This window comes from Siphateles boraxobius, unplaced genomic scaffold, assembly GCF_051911475.1.
Source record: "Siphateles boraxobius isolate OS27281-9 unplaced genomic scaffold, OSU_SipBor_1 11, whole genome shotgun sequence".
In the NCBI taxonomy this organism is placed as follows: domain Eukaryota; kingdom Metazoa; phylum Chordata; class Actinopteri; order Cypriniformes; family Leuciscidae; genus Siphateles; species Siphateles boraxobius.
Window position 1 is genome coordinate 17,236,859 of NW_027508711.1, and position 23,617 is coordinate 17,260,475.

Here is a 23,617-nt window from a genome sequence, read left to right on the forward strand (position 1 = left end):
GCATGCAGGGAGTATGGCAGGGCGACGCAGTGACTCATTCCCTCTTCAGGGAACCAGGGTTACATACGTAGCCTGAGACATTCCCTTTCAAGGGAACTCGAGCTGCGTCGAGAAGAGGTGGGAACACCATACCCAAGCAACCATAATACAAATGCCTGTTCTCTGTGAAGTCAATGCGCACAATTAGAAGCAAGGACCCTAGACCCTGGAGTGGAGCCTAGATCCAAGTCATAAAATCTAACAAATGAATGCGGTGAGGACCAGCCTGCCGCATCACAGATGTCATGTAGGAAACCCCCAATAATAAAGCCTTTGAGGCAGCCATACTCCTGGTAGAATGGGCCCGGCAACCAAAGGTGAGGCTGACCAGCCGCTTCATAAGCAAGTGAGATTTCCTCGACTATCCACTTGCTCATCCTCTGCTTAGATCATGGGTTACCTTTGTCAGGTGACCCAAAACAGACAAATAGTTAATCCGATTTACGCCACAGGGCAGCTCTGTGTACGTAAGCATCCAAAGCCCAAACAGGGCACAGCAGATAAAGTTTTTCCTGATCTGGAGTATTAAAAGGTGGAATACGAAAGGCCTGCAGCACAATTGGGCCCGTAACATTAGTAGGGACCTTAGGAATATAACCCGGCCTAGGGTGGAGAAAAGCTTTCACCATACCAGGTGCAAATTCTAGGCACGAAGGAGGAACCGACAAGGCTTGCAAATCACCAATTCTCTTAGAAGAAATGGCAATGAGAAATAAAGTTTTTAGAGTAAGGAACTTTTCTGAAACCTCTTCAATGGGCTCGTAGGGAGCCAAAGCCAGGCCTTCCAGTACAACGGCCAAATCCCAGGCAGGTGCTCTAGTGCGCAGTGCAGGCCTCAGCCTCAGTGTGCCATGAAGAAAACGAATAATGAGAGGATCTCTTCCTAATGATGCACCACCCAGAAGGGTGTGGTAAGCAGATTTAGCCGCCACATACACCTTCAAGGTGGAAGGAGATTATCCAGCAGAGAAACGCTCTTGCAAATAATCAATAATCAACAGGATTCACCAGGCAGGCAGAGAACAGTTTCCATTTCAGTGCATAAAGTCTTCTCTTGGAATGAGCTCTAGATTGGAGTATGGTCTCCACGTCCTCGGTCGAGAGACCAGATTCTATGAGCTGATTCAAGCCCACAGTTTCCACAACTCCAGGCGAGGGTGAAATATAGTGCCCCCTGCTTGGGACAGTAGGTCCCTCCTGATCGGAATCTCCATCGGAGAGCCGTCCAGAAGGAACAGCAGGTCCAAGAACCAAACTCGGGCCGGCCAGTACGGGGCTACCAATAACAGACGGGCCCCTTCCTGGCGAACCCTCTCCAGAACTCCCGGGAGCAATGATACCAGGGGGAAAGCGTACAGGTGTAGCCTTGGCCACACCTGAACCATTGCATCCAAGTGAAGATTGTTTTAAATTCACTTAAATTAAAAGTTGTTATTTTTTTGGAGCCTAATAAATGTTCAAATTGATAGCTTTCAATTATACTGTAATGTTGAATGGCGATGTTTAAAATAGAAAATAAAAAAAATTGGTACATTTGGTATCATTAGTATTAGTGATAGCATAAAATAGTGATATCTTCATTCATAAAAAGATGCCATTAAACAATTATTTAAAATATACTGTCTTCATGTTGTTTCTACATTAATTTGGAGATTAATTGTGAAAGTATAAAATATATTAAAAACTTATATTACAAACAAGCTATCTTGTGCTATTACAACATAATCCCAATATAAAAACACAAATACACTGAGTGAGCAAACATTTAGGTGAGATTTGCAATGGTAATTAAGCAATGTTTTTATATGAATAAAAGCCTTAATTAAATGTCATCATATCCCTTTAAAGTCCTCACCAAGAAAAAAGTAATGGAATTTTTTTTTTCTTTGCATTTCTTATCTCCTTATGTTGCTAGTAACCACACATCGGCCTCTACCAAATGGTTGAGATGTCACTTAAAGGTGAAAAAAACTAAAAAGTACTGGAATTCATACACATACTATGAAAATCAGAAAATATGAACTATAATACTAATTTATTTAAAAACATAATCAAAATAAAATATTTCTGTATATTGTATTTATTTATTTACTTCTTTATTTATTGAAGTATGCACTTAAATATTTCAGGTTTTCATTTTAACACAGGAAATTATGTTTTCTTGTTTTTTAACAATAAACAAAAATAAATAACACAAGTAACAAAACCAAAGACATTACATTCTTTCTTCATTCAAAAAATAAAAAAATCTTTGTCTGCTGCCTGTCCCGACCCCAGCCTGGTATCGTTTCTGAGTTTGGATTTGCACTTCTTGCCTGTTTATCTCTGATTACTCTCTGTGTGCACTGTATTAATAAAACTACTGCGAATGGATCCGCACGACTCTGACCCTTTGTTACATTGATTGACACTGTGACATCTAGTGGATTCTTTTTGGCATAACATACCTCAACTAGATGTTAGAGATGGCTCAATCAGTTTGAGCTAAGTTAGGTACTCCTCTCAATAAAATATAGTGACTCAAATTGTGCTCAACCATATGGTCGAGCAGGCAGTTAAGGGGATATAAAGTGATCTTTTCAGAAGAAATGACTGATTCCTAGAATTTCAATGGATGGACAAAAAAATGTGATAATATTAAAAATATCTATGACAGGCGGTTCTTCCCTATGGTATTGAAAATCGATACATTTCAAGGTATGTATCAAAGTCGTTTCATAACAACACTAGTGTAGGATGCCACAAATCTTTCAAAGAAAAAAAAATTCACAGGGTGCCTGGCTGAAAAAAGGTTGGGAAACCCGACTCTACAGAACCAGCGCTCAACATTAACCTCAGAGAGGGACAAAGCTGATGATGGCATGATGCCCGGAGAATAATCTGTGGAAGCAGTTCTCCAGGATCTGGAGCGGCCTGAGGCTGGCAAATTTCACACATCACATAGTTAGTAATACTTAAAAAATAATAATACTAATGAATAATCAATGTCAGAGGTAAATCACAAATTGATACTATAGTTACTCAAATTTAAAAGTTTTTTCATATGCAAGCGGCTGGAAAATTTCACACATCACATAGTTAGTAATACTTTAATAATAATAATTAATAATCAATGTCAGTGGTTAATCACAAATTGTTACTATAGTTACTCAAATTTAAAAGTTTATTTCATATGCAAGAAATCAAATAAATGTGATCACTTAGCTGGGAAAATTGGGGGATCAAATGGGTTACCTCGCACAATTTTCTTTATAGTGAATCATTGTCATACGTCAACGTCATAACACACCATAAATGCAAAACTAGAGCATCCTCTTTCAAACTGCAAAAAAAACAAATAAAAAAACAAAACACAAAAAAGAGAATAAAATTCAACTCTCCTCTGAAATACTTCTCCCAAAAATGTAGTAATAAAATAATATTAAAAAAATAAACAAACTCCTTCTGGAATAAGAACAGAACAATAAAATAAAAGTGTCCTCAGAAATTATATGAAATCTTTATTTCAATCTCACCTGTTGAGCTCTTGTTTACAGAAGAAGAATCCATGGCAATTGAAGATTTAGGATTTTTTTTTTCGTGTTTGGGACGCAAGGGGGAGTACATGGGCTTAACTCAAGCATGTCTTAAATTTCACACATTGACTGAATATGGAAAGGATACGGAACGTTCATTTTCATTGCTATGATATTAAGAGACATGAGGATTAGTTTTATTTCGCTCTGGGTTTTTTTATTGTATATTCTTATATATTGGTACTGGGAAGCAACACTGAACAACAAGCTTTTTCGTTGTCTTGTTTATGACATTTTCAGTTCCATAGGGAAACGAAACTCCAATCAGCAGAAAGTGGTAAACACAAAACTGTATTTCGAAAGACCGTCAGCTAATTTTTAAATCCTATTATGGAGAAGGCTTTGCTCATTAATATTTCTCGAACTGTCATGGAGAATCCAGTCACATTACCTACTTTAATATTCATGATCCACGCCTTCAATAACAGGATTCGTCAGAGAACTGGCGCCCGCCTACCGACGCTGTCTTTCAGCCAATTCAAGGGGACCATTCGCGTTACGTAATTAATATTCATAATTTTAGTCTTTGCCATAGTAGAAATCGCTTGCGGTTCCCCGTTACGTTCTGTCAGGGACAGTAACTACGCAAGTGCACACTCTAAAGGGAAGCTGCAGTGTTCCAGCCCCCTCCTCACACTAATGTTTATGTGCTTTGTCAGCTGTGTCTGTCTCTTGCGCAAACTCCGGACTTCGAGCCCGAATCTCAAGCTTTATCTTCAACTATCTCAAGCTTTCTTATCACGTCGTGTCGCTCTACTGACCCACCCCTTTCGGACCTTGAGCAGACACAACGCGGTCCACACTATTTTCCCTTTTTTTCCTACCCCCACTCCCTCAAACTGTAAAACATGACATTAAATTCCAATAAAAACGAACCTGCTGTCACTCTGGAGCGTGTGAACAGCGCGCGAACGGCTCTCTCCGATCTCTATCTCGAACAGCTGCTGCAGAATAAACCCAAGTCTGACAAGGTAAGAGGATTCGCATTAAACAACACGATCTAGAACGCGACTCATTTCCTTATTTCAGCATTTCCATTTGACAATCGGATGTTGACCGTGTCTGTCGATAGTTTTTATCAGTGTCACAGATATAAGAGTTTCTTCTTGTGTATGAGGAATGAAGATGTGCTGGTTTAGACTGGTGCAGCCCGGTTTGACATCACACCGCTGCTCAGAACAACTTTCCTCTTCATGTCATTTGATATTTTGACGATTTCAGCCTGAAATAGTTCGCAAATTTTACATGACTCGCATATACAGGCTTTGAATACATTATTAAATATTATTGTGCATGACGCATCGTGACGTCACGTTAATAGTTGCTGGGAAGTCCGACTCCTTTCTGCGAATCGTTTCGTTCGAACACGATTAACCGATCTTTAAAGAAGTTTTGGTGAATCTTTTAATGCCATGACGTTTTTCCAGTAACGTTAGGTTTTACGTTTCGTTTCGTTATTCTTTTCTTTTCTTTTTTTTTCGAATCGCTCAGACAGTCTGCTTTGTGAACAAATCGTTCATAATGATTAGTGAACCGGTTCACCAATTCATTTGAAAAGAAACGATTCATTTACGTAACAGCTACATGGCAGCTGTGTGCGCGTCGTTTCTCTTTGGAACATATACGTTCATTTGTAAAAGTATGTAATTTAGTGCTGATGGGGATTTTTCTTCTCTGTGTCTGGAAACATATTCTTATGCTCTCAGATAATTTAAGACAGGCCTACTGTTTCTACTTTTTGTTGTTGTCATATACTCGAATCACCGGTCATATCAAATGACTAGTTTGCAAATAAATAAGGAATTTGTATTGCTTAAAGGTTGCTTATAGCCCAGCACACCTAGTAGAGTTCAGTTAGTTTATGTATGAACTTTTGTCTGACACAAGTCTGTCAATTGTGGATATTTGAGGAAGAGTTTTAATATTTAATGTAGATATAATAGCTCAGATGATTTGAAAAAAATTCCTGAGCAGTGGGTCTGGGGACTTTTTTCAGGAGTAAATAGAACTGTGACACTTCAGGTAAAGTCTCAATTTAATTTTGTTCCTTTCTAGGTTAAACAATAGAAACAACAGTGATTTAATTTATTGTTCCTATGGGCTAGCAAATATTATAATCACGCCCACTAACATTTATCTTAAAACACAATCATACTTTGACTGATAATTGAATCAATCATTGTCTCAGATTCACGTCAATTTATCATCATTACCAGTCTCTCTACTATTTACTTTTACGAGTTAACGCCGTTAACTGCTTTTCCTTTTGTTATCAGCAGTGCTGGTGATTGTTCAAAAGAACTTCATAGACCTGGGATTAGGGATGATCAGATTATAATTTTACTTGTCCAATTTAATTTCCTTTTTTGATTTTTTTTTTTTTACAACCAAATGAGGTGATTCCAATACTAGCCTTATTGCCTATTTTTTTTTTCTTTAAGCAACAGGCAAGAAAGATTGCAAATGGTACATGAACAAATACATTTTTTTTATTAGAGCAAAAAACTGAATGGTCTGACTTTATAGTAGCTTTGTAAAATTACATAAAACCAAAATAAAATAATTTAAAACATTATGTTATGCAATCTAATGTTAATGTAATTTTAAGATAAAATGACATTATAATCATACACAGAATAGCCTATATTGCCTTTATTCATGGCTTTTCTTTTAACAGCTTTTGTAAGCTTTTTTCTTTTTTTTTACAAAAACAAGCATTTCAACTTTGTCACAAGCTAGGCTTTTTCTTTTCTCATCCACCACGTTAAGCCGAGCTGAACAAACATTCACTGACTCGTGCTGGGTGCAGACAGGTACGTTCACAATTCTGCTACATAGACCAACTCTAGTTAGTGGTGCTTGCCTATGGCAAAGCAACACTATTGTTATCTCACATACTTATTATTCTTATTCTTCTTATTCTTATTCTTCTGGCCACTTTTTGACGCGCTACTCCTCCCGCAGTTTTTGTCACAGACCCACGAATGAGGCGTCAAAACGTGCGGCCTGTTCGGGAATGGTGTGCTATGACTTTTATAAGGGATCGGGGGTACGATGTTCGCCCCAGGGGCGAAAAACCGGCCGAAAAATCCCATAGACTTAACATTGCGTCAAACTTTGACGAGTCGTAGCTCGGAACGAGGATGTCGCAGAAACGTGTAATTTACCACATTTGAAGAGGCTGACAGACTCTGTAAGAACATACCACACAATGGGGTAAAAGTTGCACCCCTGGGGGGCAGGAGCTGCCCAAAGTTTCCCCATTGACTTACTATGGTGTAGGACGGCCCATGAAATGGGCCGTCCTACACCATAGAAACCGCTTTTATATTGAACATAACTCTGGATCACAGTGTCGTAGAGACAAAGGGGCGGGCTCATTTTACTCAGACAACCATTCAGTCTCTCAGGATAATTGTGAAGCTATCAAGCCACGCCCTAGCAACCATTTAGAGCACCTTAGCAACAACTCCCATAGACTTCCATTGAAAGAGATCGAAGGGATATCTCTGGACTGAATTGTCATAGAAACATGAGGGTGGTCTCGTTTGACTCGGGGCAGCAAACAGCCAATCATGAATCACCTCAACACTTCCTAGCCACGCCCTAGCAACCATTGTCGAGCACCTTAGCAACCAAAATCCAAAGAGGGATATCTTCCATTCTGAATGTCACAGAGGCATGGGAGTTGGTTTATATCATTCATACTGACAAGCAGCCTTTGGAGTTTCATGATTGGCAGCTGCCAAGCCACTCCCTAGCAACCAAACAGAGTACCCTAGCAACCATTTTGCAAGACCTATATCTCTGCATCAAAACATCGTATAGAGATGGGGGTTGGTTTATACATTCACATTGACTTTGGAGCTTCATGATTGGCAGCTGCCAAGCCACTCCCTAGCAACCAAACATAGTACCCTAGCAACCGTTTTGCAAGACCTATATCTCTGCATCAAAACATCGTATAGAGATGGGGGTTGGCTCTTTTTACTCATGCTAGCAAACAGGACTTGCTACATGCTAAACATGCTAGCAGTGAATAGCTACATGCTAATATTGATTAGCTAAGTGCTAAATCATGCCAATAAAATGCTACAAACTCAACAGTAACCATCTTTGACAACTACCAACCACCTAGTAACACCATAGCAACCACCCAAATTACCCTAGCAACACCCTAGCAACCACCCAGAACACCCTAGCAACTGCCTAGCAACGCCCTAGCAACCACCCAGAACACCCTAGCAACCGCCTAGCAACCACCCAGGATACCCTAGCAACCGCCTAGCAACACCCTAGCAACCACTCAGAACACCCTAGCAACCACCTAGCAACACCCTAGCAACCACCCAAAACACCCTAGCAACCGCCTAGCAACACCCTGGCAACCATCCAGAATACCCTAGCAACCGCCTAGCAACACCCAGGCAACCACCCAGAACACCCTAGCAACCGCCTAGCAACGCCCTAGCAACCACCCAGAATACCCTAGCAACCGCCTAGCAACGCCCTAGCAACCACCCAGAATACCCTAGCAACCGCCTAGCAACACCATAGCAACCACCCAGAACACCCTAGCAACCACCCAGAACACCCTAGCAATGCCCTAGCAACCACCCAAAATACCCTAGCAACCAACCAGAACACCCTAGCAACCACCCAGAATACCCTAGCAACCACCCAAAACACCCTAGCAACCACTCAGAACACCTTAGCAATGCCCTAGCAACCACCTGAACAACATGAATAAGCCATATCTCAGCACCAGAACATAGTACAGACATGTTTGTTGCCTAGTATGCAATCATGTACCACACCCTAGCAACCGAGTGGCGAGTTTTGCCACTGCAAGCACCACTTCACATTTTCTTCTGGAAATGTACATTCTAGTATTGTGATTACTATTCATCTAGACAAAACTTCGGCGCGCTACTCCTCCCGCAGCTTTTGACCCATGAATGAGGTGTCAAATCGACCGGTTCATTGAGGAGAGGTGTGCTATGTCTTTTCTAAGCGATCGGGTGTACGATGATCATCCGGCGGCCGAAAAAAGTCCCATAGACTTAACATTGGCACAAAATTTGTGAGATCATATCTTTTGACCAGGAGGTCATAGAGACTTGGGATTGGGCTCTTTTGACTCAGCATATCAAGAGGCCAATAAGTAGTGACATAATAACTTCATAGCCGTGCCCTAGCAACCACTTGGGGCACCCTAGCAACCATAAAACAACATTTACAAGCCATATTTCAGCCCCAGACAATAGTAGAAACATAGTTAGACTGTCAACTAGTCTTTAAATATCATCTCATAAACTGTATAAGCAGACCATAGCAACCATATAGAGTACCCTAGTAACCATACAAACACATGAATAAGCCATATCTCAGCTCCACAATATCGTACACACATGGTTGTTGGCTCGTATGCAATAATGTACCACACTCTAGCAACCGAGAGGCGAGTTTTGCCACTGCAAGCACCACTTTACATTTTCTTCTGGAAATGTACATTCTAGTTCGCTTCTTGCTATCTGCGTGTTTAGCATCATCAACAAATTTAAAATACTCATTGTGTTCTTCTGGGTGATGGACTTCCAAATGTCAGATCAAATTTGTCATGCCGAATGTCTTCACTGTAATTCTTCTGCAATTAACCTTTTTGTCCCTTTGCAGACATTACAGCTTGCAATCTTAACATCCTGTTCACAGACTTTGTAATATGACATTTTGGGAAATTATTACAATAAATTTCTTTGCATGGGTGTACTTCTGGAACACAGGTGGGCCAAAAAGAGAAGAAGAAAGATGGCCGGTCAACTGGTGCGTCTCAACTTGGGACATTATGTTTGAAATTGTAAAGACATTTCCAGTTGTGAAGGTCTAGTTTACTAACAAGGTTAATGCTAAACTTTTCAAGACACTAATGATGTGACAGTAGTACATTACTCATGTGGCAAGGATTGGATTAGTAGGAGTCACAATATATATTATTATCATATTAGTAGTTAGTCATCTTGGTTCAATGTGTGTTGTCTAATAGTTTGAGGGAGACCCACTGAAACTGCTCATGCATGATTATGAATTTTTCCCTGAAACTTAAATGAACAGCTGATGTTTATGGCACATTACTTTGGCCCTGTTTACACCTCTGGTATCAGAAGTAGATAAGGGAGACACATTCCCGTTTACACCTGGGACCAATTGCATAAACATATCCATTATGTTGTTAAGACTGTGATTTGGGCGGTATTACGGTACATACCGTGACCGCGTTAGAAAATGTCAACCGTAACAGCTTTTTTAATTCCGTGCATACTGCGACATGTAAATAAGTAGGCATGGTTAAAGCACGTGCAGCGTGCGTGAGACTGTGAGACTGAGATTTGTCAAAGAAACATTGAGAAAGCAGATCAAGAGGATCCACAAAAGGAATTGCATTTTCTAAAGGGTTGTTGTTAACGTGATGTTTTCGGGAAAAAAGGCGCAGCAGTCAACTAGAGCAGTGCAGTACCCGTAAGCTACAGTTTAGAGGAGTGCACGTTCGCACGTTCATACCGCCCACCCGACCAACTAGCGATTAGTCAAGGGGCAATAAGTCTTACTTGTAAGACTTCTGTCCTGATTACTTTGAGGGGAGGTCTATGTGCGGGTCCCTCTGTTTTCATCAAAACACCAGTGGGAGGGTTACATGACAATGCACATTAATAATACCGTAGAGCTGTTCTGCTTGTGTTGTTAGCAAACAAAGATGCTGCATAAAGTTTTGTGCATGTGGGGATCGCAAAATCGCTAGCCCGACCTCCCGGGGCTATTGTGTTTTCCAGTCAGGCTACCAAAATTCATAACCAGCTTGCCCGACAGGCTATCTGAAATAGTGTAATCAAATTGCTCCCTTTATTCACGTTATTGACTAGTTATTTTAAGGAAAAATATGACCGTGCAAGTTTATGATCATGCTGATTTATCCGCAGCGCAATTTCTCATGAATCTCCGTGCCTGTTTTAAGAGAAACACATGATCAGTGGCGTAAGTTTTTTTTTTTAAAGGTGGGTGGGACAGGTGTGTGTGTGTGTGAGTGTGTGTGTGTGTGTGCGTGTGTGTGTGTGTGGGTGGGGGCGATTGTTGCTAATACAATGCAAAATCAGATATATGTACAATAACAATTTTAGAAAAAGATAAGATTACGATGTCTAGAAATCAATTTCAATATTAACGTTAAATTGGGTTTAATTAGTCTTTTAATCTACTAATATTGTTAATGGTGAGAATTTTCACGTGAATAAATGCATAGATCAGCAATTTTGCTTGTGGTTACGCATTTGCCAAGCGTGTCTGGGGTTCTGGGTTCTAATCCGCACACTTATAGATTTTTTTTTCTCTCATCAAAACTGAATATGTTCATCAGTGGTTACAGTATATATCAAGCAGGGACACGTTTGGGTGCATTTTGTTTTGTGATTTCACCGGAACAAATAGATAGAGAGTCTCTGCAACGGCGATAGATTGAAGCGCGTCCGAGTGAAGACTGCGCGAGCCACAAGAGAACACTGTATCCATGCGACCGATCGCCGCGGCGACGAGCACTCAGCTTGAGTTAAAAAACAACACATTTTAGCGCTAGATCTCATATTTAATAACGAACTAAATGAATGCTCTGCTGGAGATGTTTTATTTATTTGTATTAGGACCATCCGTGCCTCGAAATGTTTCACAAAGTGGTGGGGGACAATATCGACCCCAAGAAAAAGTGGTGGGGACATGTCCCACCCATAAATTACGCCTATGCATAAAAAGTAAAGCTCCACTTTGACATGAATGCTTTACTTTGTGTGTCAGAATGTTTGAATCCATGTGCTAACACTATCACTGTAAAGCTGCTTTGAATCAAACAAATCTGTATGGCAAAAAGCACTACATAAATAAAGGTGACTTGACCATCATATATTCTGCTATAAACAGCATAAAATTTACTAGAGCACCATTTACTTGCCTCAAAAAATCTGGTATTGTTATTATTATTATTATTTATTGCTACACTTCAATGTGAATTATTCCATCAGAAAATAAACAGTTTTAGCGTTGTCAGACTTTAAAACAACGGAGCTGCGCACTTGTTGATATTTGTGTTTTGAAAAAGTTTTTGATTGATGTTTTGACTCCTAACCAACTTTTCTACATTAAAAATTGTCTTTTTATTTGGGCTAGTAAAATTAATCGCTACCAGCGAATTTTGAAATTTTGCGAGCCCTGGCATTTACAGTTGGAATCTAAATTATTCAACCCCCATTGCAAATCAGGTTTATTGGCAAAATCTACAGACTTGCAGCCTTTTGCAACGAACAAATTAAACAAAAGTAATTGAAATAGTTCAACACAACATGAGTGGTTTCCTCAAATTCAACTGAAACTGCAAAATTATTCAACCCCCTGAATAGAATCCCGTGCAACAACACACATCTGCAAAACATCTGTTGTCTCAAGCACACCTGATGCAACTCATCAAGGGCTTCATTTGTTGCAACAGATTTGCTTGAGCTAGAACACATGAAATATCTGAACTGGCTAGGTTTGTTGAGTGTTCACGTTTGACGTCATGTTAGAAATATGGCTTAGTCAAAAGAATGGTCCAAAAAATTAAGAGAAGATATCATCGCCCTTCACAAACAAGGAACTCTGGGGCTACGTTGCATCCTCTAGCACTGGAAACCTGCAGCGTTTGGAAGGCAAGATGGATTCATTTTTGTATCAGGAAATCCTAGTAGAAAACACCATGCCGTCAGTAAGGAAGCTGAAGCTTGGGCATCATTGGACCTTCCAACAGGACAATGATCCCAAGCATACCTCAAATTCCACCAATTCTTGGTTTCAGAAGGAGTCTTGGAAGATTTTACAGTGGCCATCACAGTCACCTGACTTGAAGAAGGCGGTTACAGCACGCAAACCCAGGAATACTACTGACCTCGAGGCCATTGCTCATGAGGAATGGGCTAAGATTCCTCAGAAACGCTGCCAGAAGCTGGTGTCTGGTTATACATCTTGTTTTCAGCAGGTCATAACAGCAAAAGGCTGTTCTACTAAGTACAAAGGATGCTCGCCTTGGAGGGGTTGAATAATTCTGAGACTGCAGAAGACATTAAAAGTTGCATTTTCAGTTGAATTTGGGGAAACTGAAATATATATATATATATATATATTCACAGTCATGCATTTCATCACTCTGAAGTGTCAATAGTGCTATACATTTACATGCCACGATATAGCAAAATCTCTAATGACAGACATTTTATACGGTGGTAATGATATATATCGTCATACCACCCAGCCCCAGTGTTATATTTATATATATATATATATTGCAGGGCTCCAGACTAACTTTTTTCACCTCCGTCCTGGAACCGTCCTGAAAAACAATTTGAACCGTCCTAAAGTGAATGTCAACCGTCCCAAAATGTTGATCTACTGTAGATTTAGTCGGCTAAAATCTTATTGTATTTCATCGACTAAAACTAGACTAAAACTAAAACAATTCAGATGACTAAAATATAATGGGTTTAGTTCAATTGTAATGCATTAATTTAGAATGTCTCTAAAATTCCGGAGAAAACATCTATTAACCTGTTAATTTGAATGATTTTAAAGTTTGAACGTGCAAGATACAGATTTAACTACTGTGACTTAAAAAAAAATATCTTAAAATTAAATAAAACCACTTTTCCTAAAGTAGAACAGTCTTCTTTTCAATGAATGATTAATGTAATGTCATGTAAAAGAAAGAAAAGAAAAGAGTGTTGATTGTGATTATTCAAGATGTGTTGTTCACTGCAATATTACATGTCTCTTTTCTTATTGGAAAACAGCAAATGTTTTCTTTAGAAAAGGGAACATAATCTGAAGTAATACTGCATTTATTAGTGATAAATGTGCTTGTTACCTATTAATAAAGAGAAAATTTCAGTTATAAATAATTTGTTAGAACTGCTAGAAAGACAGTGTTTCTCGGCAAATTTAACCCCTTAGCTGTCATCCCCCTTTTGATAATTGACATTAAAATGCAGTATACAAACCTAAATGGTTGTAATTCAAGAATGCTTTGGAATATAGACCTAAGTTTGGTCTTGTTTTAAAGAAAACAATCGGCAGATTATTACTGAAGTGAAAGCACTTCAAAAAATTAAAGTATGAAAAAGTTATGGAAGTTAAAATTTACAGTAAATCAAATATACTTTATTAATATATTTTTTTTAATATAAAATAAATATTTTACAAAATATTTTTTACTATAAAATTACTATAAAATGAAAGCTATATATCTAACCAAGTTGTGTTCCAAATTTAAAGTTGATATCACAAAAATTGAAGTTCCCATGAGATTTTGTTTAGGCGTTATACCAAAAATAGCCACCGGGTGCCATTGTATTCCATTGAATTTAATTGTATGCATTCTGCCATAACAAATTAATACATTTCTATCCAAATATCACTTCTGTCACTAAATATGGAACCTTGAGACTCAGACCTTTCTGACAATATGTGTTTTGTCAAGATTAGAACATTTTTGATAATAAATTATGAAAGATGATGCCCAAAAGGGGAGGGGCCTAATAAAAAATACCGTTTCTATGGTAACGCAACGTCCAATTTCAAAACGGTTTTACAGGATGAATTCTGAGTTCGTAAGCTTTCAAATGATACCTAATTTATGATAACTACTAAAATATGTGATATAATAATAATAAAAAATTCTATATATATATATATATATATAATATATAATATACTTTTTAGAGGACTTTTTACTTTACTTTTTAAAATATAATTTTATCTTTTTTTATTGACAAATACTAGATTATGTTTTATTATGAACTTTTAGCATTAAAAAACCAAAGTTTCAGTTATTGAAAGTGTGTACGTCGACTTTTTGATCTACTGTAGATTTAGTCGGCTAAAATCTTATTGTATTTCATCGACTAAAACTAGACTAAAACTAAAACAATTCAGATGACTAAAATATAATGGGTTTAGTTCAATTGTAATGCATTAATTTAGAATGTCTCTAAAATTCCGGAGAAAACATCTATTAACCTGTTAATTTGAATGATTTTAAAGTTTGAACGTGCAAGATACAGATTTAACTACTGTGACTTAAAAAAAAATATCTTAAAATTAAATAAAACCACTTTTCCTAAAGTAGAACAGTCTTCTTTTCAATGAATGATTTATGTAATGTCATGTAAAAGAAAGAAAAGAAAAGAGTGTTGATTGTGATTATTCAAGATGTGTTGTTCACTGCAATATTACATGTCTCTTTTCTTATTGGAAAACAGCAAATGTTTTCTTTAGAAAAGGGAACATAATCTGAAGTAATACTGCATTTATTAGTGATAAATGTGCTTGTTACATATTAATAAAGAGAAAATTTCAGTTATAAATAATTTGTTAGAACTGCTAGAAAGACAGTGTTTCTCGGCAAATTTAAATGTCTGTGTTGAAATGCCCATTCTTTATTTATTTCACACTAATAAGCTACACATTCACACAGTGTACTGGGAACTTATAAAGTGTGTAATTGGCACAGTACAAGCTATTAGTTTGTTTTATGTTTAGCTAATTAGTACATTGTTAGGACAGAAACAAGTATAAAGGGGCTATAAGACAAAAATAAGACGACAGCCAATGAAGGCCTTATAAATAGCTTGTAATGGCATACAAGTGCATAACTAGTTACTTACACATGCAGTTATTAGTCATTAATTAGTGTCTAATTTCTGATCCTTAAATTAAAGTGTTACCAAAATGTTTTAGACCCCATTCACACCTGTATTTAGCGTCGTTGTGATTGGATCAACACAATTTTTGATTTTTTTAAAGGCCTTTGATTCTCTTAAAATCTGCTCTAAACAAGTTGGAAAATACTTTTCCTTGTGTTTTAGATATATTGGTGTAGGGATAGATAGCCAATAAATATTTTTATGTAATAATCAGTTTACTAAAATCTAATGTTTACAATAAAGCTTGACCATAATTTTATGTTAAATCCTAAATTGAAATCAAAACTATTTATTTTACGCTACAAAGATGGAAACCTTAAATATATTCTGATGCTGACTGTCCTGATATCATCTCCTTACAAAAGTCAATTCAGCACTAATATTGCCCAATAAACACATTATGGCACCAGTAGGCTATACTGTGAATTGTCATATATCAGAATATCACTTGTAAGAGGATCATTTGACTGAACATGTAAGCTACTCTAGCATATCCTACCACCAAGAAACACTTTAACTCTTTTTAAATGAGAATGGCGATAATAAACAAAACAGTTTGTTGCAAATCTACTCACCAGAATCTCATCAGAATACCAGACCTGTACAGTGGTATTACTGAAAGGGGTGTTTAATTGACTCTGAGCATTGTGGGTGCTGGCTTGCTGGCACAGCACCTTCTTACTCATAGATCTGCAATGCTTCAATTCACTAGTCAAACTGAAGGACCACACGCTTTCTATAAATAGAAGCTATAACTTTCTCTGCAGATAAAGGGGGGGAAAGTCTGGAGAACAGTTTGTAGCTGCTTGTGTAAAACACAGTGTCCTTGTATTGTGTTTGCTTTAGATAAAAGCAAAAGACATGTAGCTTCCCTGTTCACACATGGGTGATTGTAAGTGCTGAGACTCTAGTAAATCTATGAGTTGCTGGTCTACCGTGGAAATGTGTAAACGTTTTGCAAAATCTTGCCACAATGTGAGCACACCTTATATAAATATAAATTGGCTGGGCCATTTTTTTAGTTTAGTGTTGGTGTGATGAGTTTATGGAAACTTTATGTGTAAAGGATTCTTATGTATACATCTGGTTATTCAGGCCAGAGAATGTTATTTCACGGTAACGATATACATCGCGATATAGATATTTTATATAGTTATCAGAAACAGGAAAAAAGAAGAAAATTACAAACAATAAGACAAAAACAATATAACAAAAATATGAATTAAAATGTTAGAATTATTAAAAAAATTAAATAATCAAATGTAAAAAATAAAATAGGCTATTGCATTGTAGAATTCACTGTCTGAATTAAATATAAATGTATTCTTATTAAAGCTAAAAAAAAGTAATTCAGTCAAGAGCAGTAATTTATATTGTCTTTTGTTTGATTCACATTAATCACACAGAGCAGAAGCTAGGTGTTTTAGGCTGCTGTCACTTTAAAATCAAACGTACGGATCCATCATACTGACAGACATCTGGTTTACACCCAACTGTTTACTTTCACTTGAGACTTAACCGGCTATGTTTACATACTCTGATAACAGATCACTCTAAACTGTAAAGGAACTCGTGCATTTTCTGTAAAGCTGCTTTGAAATGATGTGTATTGTGAAAAGCGCTATACAAATACATGTGAATTGAATTGAATGTAAGCACTATAAGATGTGAAAGAGAACTGAATTTGCTATTGATAGACTGATAGATGCTGCTTTTCGTGTACGTGCTTACGCTGTGTGAGTCAGCACATGCACCGCATTGGGTTCATTTTCACTGCTTATTTAACACTTTTTAACATCGAGGACATCCCAAATTCATGATCGTCTTCTGAGAGGCAGCTTTCTGCGCGCGCACTTTGGCAGTGTACCAGTCAGCATGAGCACCGTTCTGAGGTTCTTTTCAGGAGATATTGTGCTCATAACTCTTTTTAACATCAAGCACGTCCTGCTCTTTATATTCACAGTCATGCATTTCATCACTCTGAAGTGTCAATAGTGCTATACATGTACATGCCACGATATGGCAAAATCTCTAATGACAGACATTTTATACGGTGGTAATGATATATATTGTCATACCACCCAGCCCCAGTGTTATATTTATATATATATATATATATATATATATATATTGTGTGAATACAATATTGTATTTATATGCATTCTGTGGAGATCCATCTAAATGTTTTAAATCAGATAGCAGTCCAATCCAACAAGATTCATGAAGTGACCCTTTCAGGCAGGTTGGTCTACATGGTTTGGAAGATGACAGCTAAATCTCAGTAGTGTTGTTTTGGCTTGTGTTCGCTCAGTGCAGTCGTCATAGATCAGCTTTGTCACCCAGGGCTCAAGACTGGAGAGTCAACACACTGCAGATATCAGCAGAGACACCCAGTCTATCACACTGGTTTTGGTGAAGTGCACTGCAGTGCGTATCTCCAGAGCTCTTCTTTCTTTTAGATTTGTTTGCTTGATTTAGATGGAGAATAATAGACTGCAGAGTTCCAGAATGAGGTGTTTAAAGTGATGTTTTACATGATACATGATTTCAAATATTTAGGAGTGTCTTGGTTATTGCTGCTGCTCATTTTTGTGTTCAGCACTGAAAATCAGGTGACCGTTTAACGTCTAAAGCCATGCGATGACACTGCCACACTTTTTCTTTCTTTTTTGTCTATTGAGTCACATGACAGTCCTGACACAGTGAAACTCTAAAGTAGGAAGTGTAGCGAGCTGAATAAGGAGATCATGTCACAGACCATTATTTTGACATTGGGAATGAGGATGTGTTAGGGCCTGCCACAAATTGTCATCATCCTCATATGCACTACAATTTTTTGGGAGTGTACAAATAAAGTGCCTAATTAGCATTACAGTTAATGGTTGGATATGGGATTTGCTTCAAGAGATAGCAAATATGACCTCTGGCTGCTGTAAACTGCAATATCTGTAGTTATGAATTCTACTTGAAGTCTTGATTTCACAAGACCTGAGTCAACATGTTTCTTTGCATGGACATGCATTAGTATGTTCTCTTTAGCTGACCCATGCATTGCTGTTTTATCAGCCAAATCATGGCATGCAAACTTTGCTCAGGATGTTTGGCTGTTTCCTATGAGCATGTGACTCCCCTTTAATGACGACAGCTTTGTCAGCAGTATGAAGGGTTTTACTATGGGTTGGGTAACGAACTCGCTACTTCTAGGGCACCGACCTGAATTACATCGGTACTACCGAGTACTGATTCACATTAAATCAATCAAAGCCAAGTTTACCCGAGAGAACGCATCTGGGCACGAGAGTATTTAAATATGAATCCTGCTTGTGCTGTGTGTCTCTGTGTCAATGAATGGCGTAGACATGTGGTTTTCATTTACCACACACACACAAATTGTGGAAAACAAAACATAAAACACAAAACATTTGGTTGTTTTTATTAATTAAATGAATTAAGTAGCTAGTATCCTTGTATTTACGGTACATATTACAGTATACAAACATTATGCAGACAGCGACCAAGGCAGATTTGGCATACTGTCAATAACACTTCAATTAATGACTTAATATGACATAACATGCCTAATGTACCGAAAAAGGGTACCGTTGGGTACGGGAACGGAATTGCAGGTACCCTAGGCTTTGCTGATGATTGGTCTCCAGGCTGGTATGGTTGGTATCAATTGGTAGGATTTAAAACAGAGGAAGCATACTAAACTATAGTTATATTTTTTATAACTATTATATTTTAATTTTTATTTAATTATAGACTTTTTTTTCTTTCTTTCTTTCTTTAAGACCAGTTCACACCTAGAATGATAACTAATGATAAATATATTAACGTACTGTAGTAAACTTATGTACTGTAGTTATGTCATTTGCAGCTTTAAATGCTTGAGTTTTTTAAAGTCTGGTGTTTTCTGATTGACCTTTAATGTTTTTATCGTTTATCAGCTAGCAAAAAATAATAATAATTCTAATGATTCTAATGAAATTGTTCCTCGTTATCATTGTAGTTGTGGTGTGAACTTCCCTATTTTCACATAATTGTTAATGATTATTAAAGCTTTATATTTGCAACTTTTTTTGGTCACATAGGAAATCTACCCTACTTTATTTGTTCGGCTGTATGTCCAACATAGGCTTGGGTCTTCCTTCCTTTTTAATTTGTACGTAATAGCTGCTGTTTAAATGGAAACTTGGTAAATTGGTTGGCGATCAAAAATTATGTGTCTACTCTCTCTCTCTCTCTCTCTCTCTCTCTCTCTCTCTCTCTCTCTCTCTCTCTCTCTCTCTCTCTCTCTATACACTGTAACAGCTGATAAAGTGAAATACTTGATTATTGATACGGCCCTACAGAATCAATTTTTCTTTTTCCCCCAAAATTCCCTTTTAAAAGTGAAATTACATTTTAATAATAATAATCAATTGAATTCATAAAACTTTTATTGTACTTTTAGCCATTTAATAATTCAATTTGTTTGTACATTAATTGGACCCTGTGAAATTTTTATTTTTTTCAGAAATTATATGTATATTTTAATTTATGATTTAATACAAATTTATTATCAAAAACAGTGGTAATCAAATGAAGGCAAAAATTTAATTAATCTTTTAAAATGCAGTCACATTAAATTGAACAATTCCCTTTATTTATTTTTGTCACGGTTTGGGTTTGGTTCCTTGTTCCTGTTTCATGTATGTCATGTGATCCCCTGTTCAAGTCATATGATCCTGCCATGTGTTCCCTTGTCTGATGTGTCATGTTGTAATTGGTTCATTGTGTAATTGTTCGCAGGTGTCCCTTATCTAGTAATTAGTCTATGTATTTAAGCCCTCATGTTTGCCCTGTGTCTTTGTCTAGTATTGAATTTGCTCCGCTATGTGATTGTCCTTAAAGGGGCATTTGGCAACTATTTCAACTTAATAAAACTGTTTAGAAATCATTTGGATGGTTTAATAACCTGTTCTGGTGAGAATGGTGACTTTCCCCGCTCCCCCCAACGTTCCTAGGCGGAAAACCAACCTTGCAACATGGGGACTAACGTCCCGGTAAGTTGGAAATAGGAAGTCTCGTGAGAAGCGAGAACGAGCAAGAAACACAAACTGCTTTACGGCAATTCGACATAAACACACACGCCGCCCTCAATGTGTATGATGTATTACCCACCTCGGTAGACATAGCTCCACACGATAAAGTTGGCCGGCTCCGGTAATAACAAATGCACATGAGCAGCGGTAGAAAGAGGGGGGAGTTTTTTTATGACATCGTTGTGAAATATACGCCTCACAGCTGTAGGGGGAGCTGAGAAAACATGCGACAACAAAAGTGAAAATCAGCGAAGAAATAGGTAGAGTTGCCGAGTGCCCCTTTAAAGTCATCATGAAATCAAATTGGACAAATCTTATTTTTTATGGAAATTATTCATTTTAAATGATGTATTTTTGTGTGAGCATATCAGTGAACACCCCAGACCACTCGGTGAGTTTTACGTCTTTGTAAACTAAAGTTTAATGCGTTTAATGAATGATTCTTTCATATGCACCAATGAAACCATTGTAGAGGTGGGGGGTGCTGCCAAAGAAACCTAAAATTCTCGGGACAGCAGCATGTGTCCAAAATTTTATCTTAACCATTCGATTTCATCAGAAATATCTTAAAACAGGGCTTTAATTGTATAACATCAAACGTACCCGTTAAAATTTAAATACTTTTAAAAAAAAACTTCTGTTTTTACTTGTAACGGAGTAATATTTGAATCCGTAGTATCTGTACTTTCATTCAAGTAAGGAAGTTGTGTACTTTGTCCACCTTTGCTTTCACTGTCACTATCCTGTTTAGTTAGAGAAATAAATGCAGAGCATCTAACATGCTTTTATTCAATTACTGACTTAAAGTTTTCCTATGGAGGTATAATCAAAAGCATCTTTTGATAGTTAATTAAGACCTAAATGTCATATAATGTGTCAAGTCAATTCTATTTGTATGCATGCATATAGTTAGTCACATTTAGCAGACAAGAGCTGGGTGATAATATTTTCAAATTGTGACGATATATTGCACACTTATCTTTTAGTTTTTTTTTTTGTTGAACAGTTTATTGACAAAGCATGTAATGTGTCAGGGATTGTTTTGGACTAAACCTTTAGGTGTGTCAAGTTCAAACCGAAATGATTCATGACTCATGACAAGTGAGATTTTGTCTCGTTCTTTGCTTTCAAAAACAACCTCTTTCAATAGACATGTTAAAGATTTCTTATAATTTTTACAAGGCTGCAGTAATCTACTCCCAAGAGTTTGTTCATATGAGTCTAATCCTCTGTTTCTAATAACAAGTATCTAGCTGACACTGGATTATGCTGGTTATCAAAACCTGACATCAGCGAATCATCAGTCATCATGTCTTAAAAGCCGAGTTCCAAAGTCCTGATCATCGTGTAATACTAATGTGGTGAAAACTTTGCCCTGAGCTCGGGATATACGACACATATATTCATGCTTTTGTAACTAAAAGCGTTTGTGTTAATGTGCTTGAGTAAAAAAATGTTTAAGCCTAAAGCTACTGTCACACTATACTTTGAGCACTTATGACACTGCAGTGAATGAGATATGATGTCACGCTCTGGTGCCTTTTGTAAAAGCATAAATTCAACAACAAAAAATAAATAAATACAAGATGTAAAAACACACAATTTACTCCACCTTCCTGCAATGTAGAAACGTTTTAATCCAGCTAAAACTGCGTTTACACCAGACGCAAGCGGCACGATGTGGCAAAAGCAAATTGAACCCATTATAATCAGTGATGCTGTCTACATTGGATCTGGTGCGACACAACAAATACCCGACACAACTGATGCCCCATTCTATTTCTGATGTACTTGAAGTGCTCGCACTACTTCTGACACGAAGAACAAATAGATTTGCAACGGCTGATTTGTCTCGTCCAGTGTAGACAGCCTCAAGCTGACTCAACAACTGTCACTTCCTGTGTAGACACAGTGTTAGAGATCACGCTGAGACGTCTTGTTCTTCTTTTGGTCACACATCTTCATGCAGGTCAGAGTTCACCAAACTTGAATTTTGGAAGGCAGCAAAATGCAAAACGTTTCGCACAAGAGTACATTTCCAGTCTCTTGCATTCACAATCACATGGGTATGAATAGTAGTCATTGGAAAGAAAGAGATGTCGTTCGTCCCTGAGCGGTATTGTATTTAGCAGGTTTAGGTGTCTAGTTTGTAATAAATGGGTTAATTGAAAATAAAGTCATTAATTTTATCTAATGGAGTAAAAGGAGAAAATCTACACATATGTTCTTTTCAGATTGTTTTCTTAGTGTATGTGCTTGTAAAATCAAGTAAATAATGTTTTCAAAAATGTAGTGTATAAGAGAAAACAAAAAACTTCATTAATATACAATATTGTAATTTTAAGCAATTGTAAGCATCTTCTCATACACCATATTAGGAAGTTAAGAGGAAAAATTATTACTCTTTTTACTCTTTTAATTCCCCCGCCTGGAATAAAGTAATTCATCCTTTTCTTATTAGTCACATAATATTGGGACTTCAACAAATGGATCGCGTTTGTGATTTTATTGACTTGAGTAACTTGATCTCAACGGGTAATGAACTGGCCATTTTCTGTGGCAGTTACCTAAAAACAGCCTAGTTTGTTAAAAAACCTGACTTTTCCAGCATAAAGGTAAATACAGAGATGATTATAGCCAATGTAATGTTTATTTGTAACAAAATTAACAAAGATTTGCAACTTTATTCTTATGTGAATTTAAAAAAAAATAAAGATGGGAGTGTTTATATCAGAATGAAAATAAATTTTAATCCACTAATGAAAAGTTGGATATATATAGAAAGAAAAAAAAAACTTTGGACTGCTCTATTTAACATATTAATAACAGCACTATAGAAGGTACCATTATTAAGTTGTGATGAAGTTTTAGTCATGCTAGTTGAAATCAAGCCCCCTCATCAGACAACATAACCATGCCAACCTGTTCCCAGCATTGCAGGATTTAATGAAGTGTTAAGATGTGACTGTTTAATCGTTAACCCAGGACAGATGTCCACAATGACTCCTTAATTCTCCTCCATCATACCACTTTATTTTATGCCTAGACAAAGTGCTTATATATGTTTGGTTACACTTTATTTTAAGGTGTCTTTTTTACAGTATAATCATACATTTAAGTATCAAGTAATGTTAATTAGCAATAT

General features: G+C 37.1%; 1 protein-coding gene across 1 annotated transcript in view; it reads left to right on the plus strand.

The window, feature by feature from the left end:
* Positions 1-4,187: 4,187 nt before the first annotated feature.
* mpp1 (MAGUK p55 scaffold protein 1) overlaps positions 4,188-23,617 on the plus strand; it is a 39,756-nt gene continuing 20,326 nt past the window's right edge. The window contains exon 1 of the mRNA XM_077197390.1: positions 4,188-4,585. Within this exon, the coding sequence (XP_077053505.1) occupies positions 4,463-4,585 (123 nt within the window). The 5' untranslated portion in view covers positions 4,188-4,462. The remainder of the gene's footprint in view (positions 4,586-23,617) is intronic.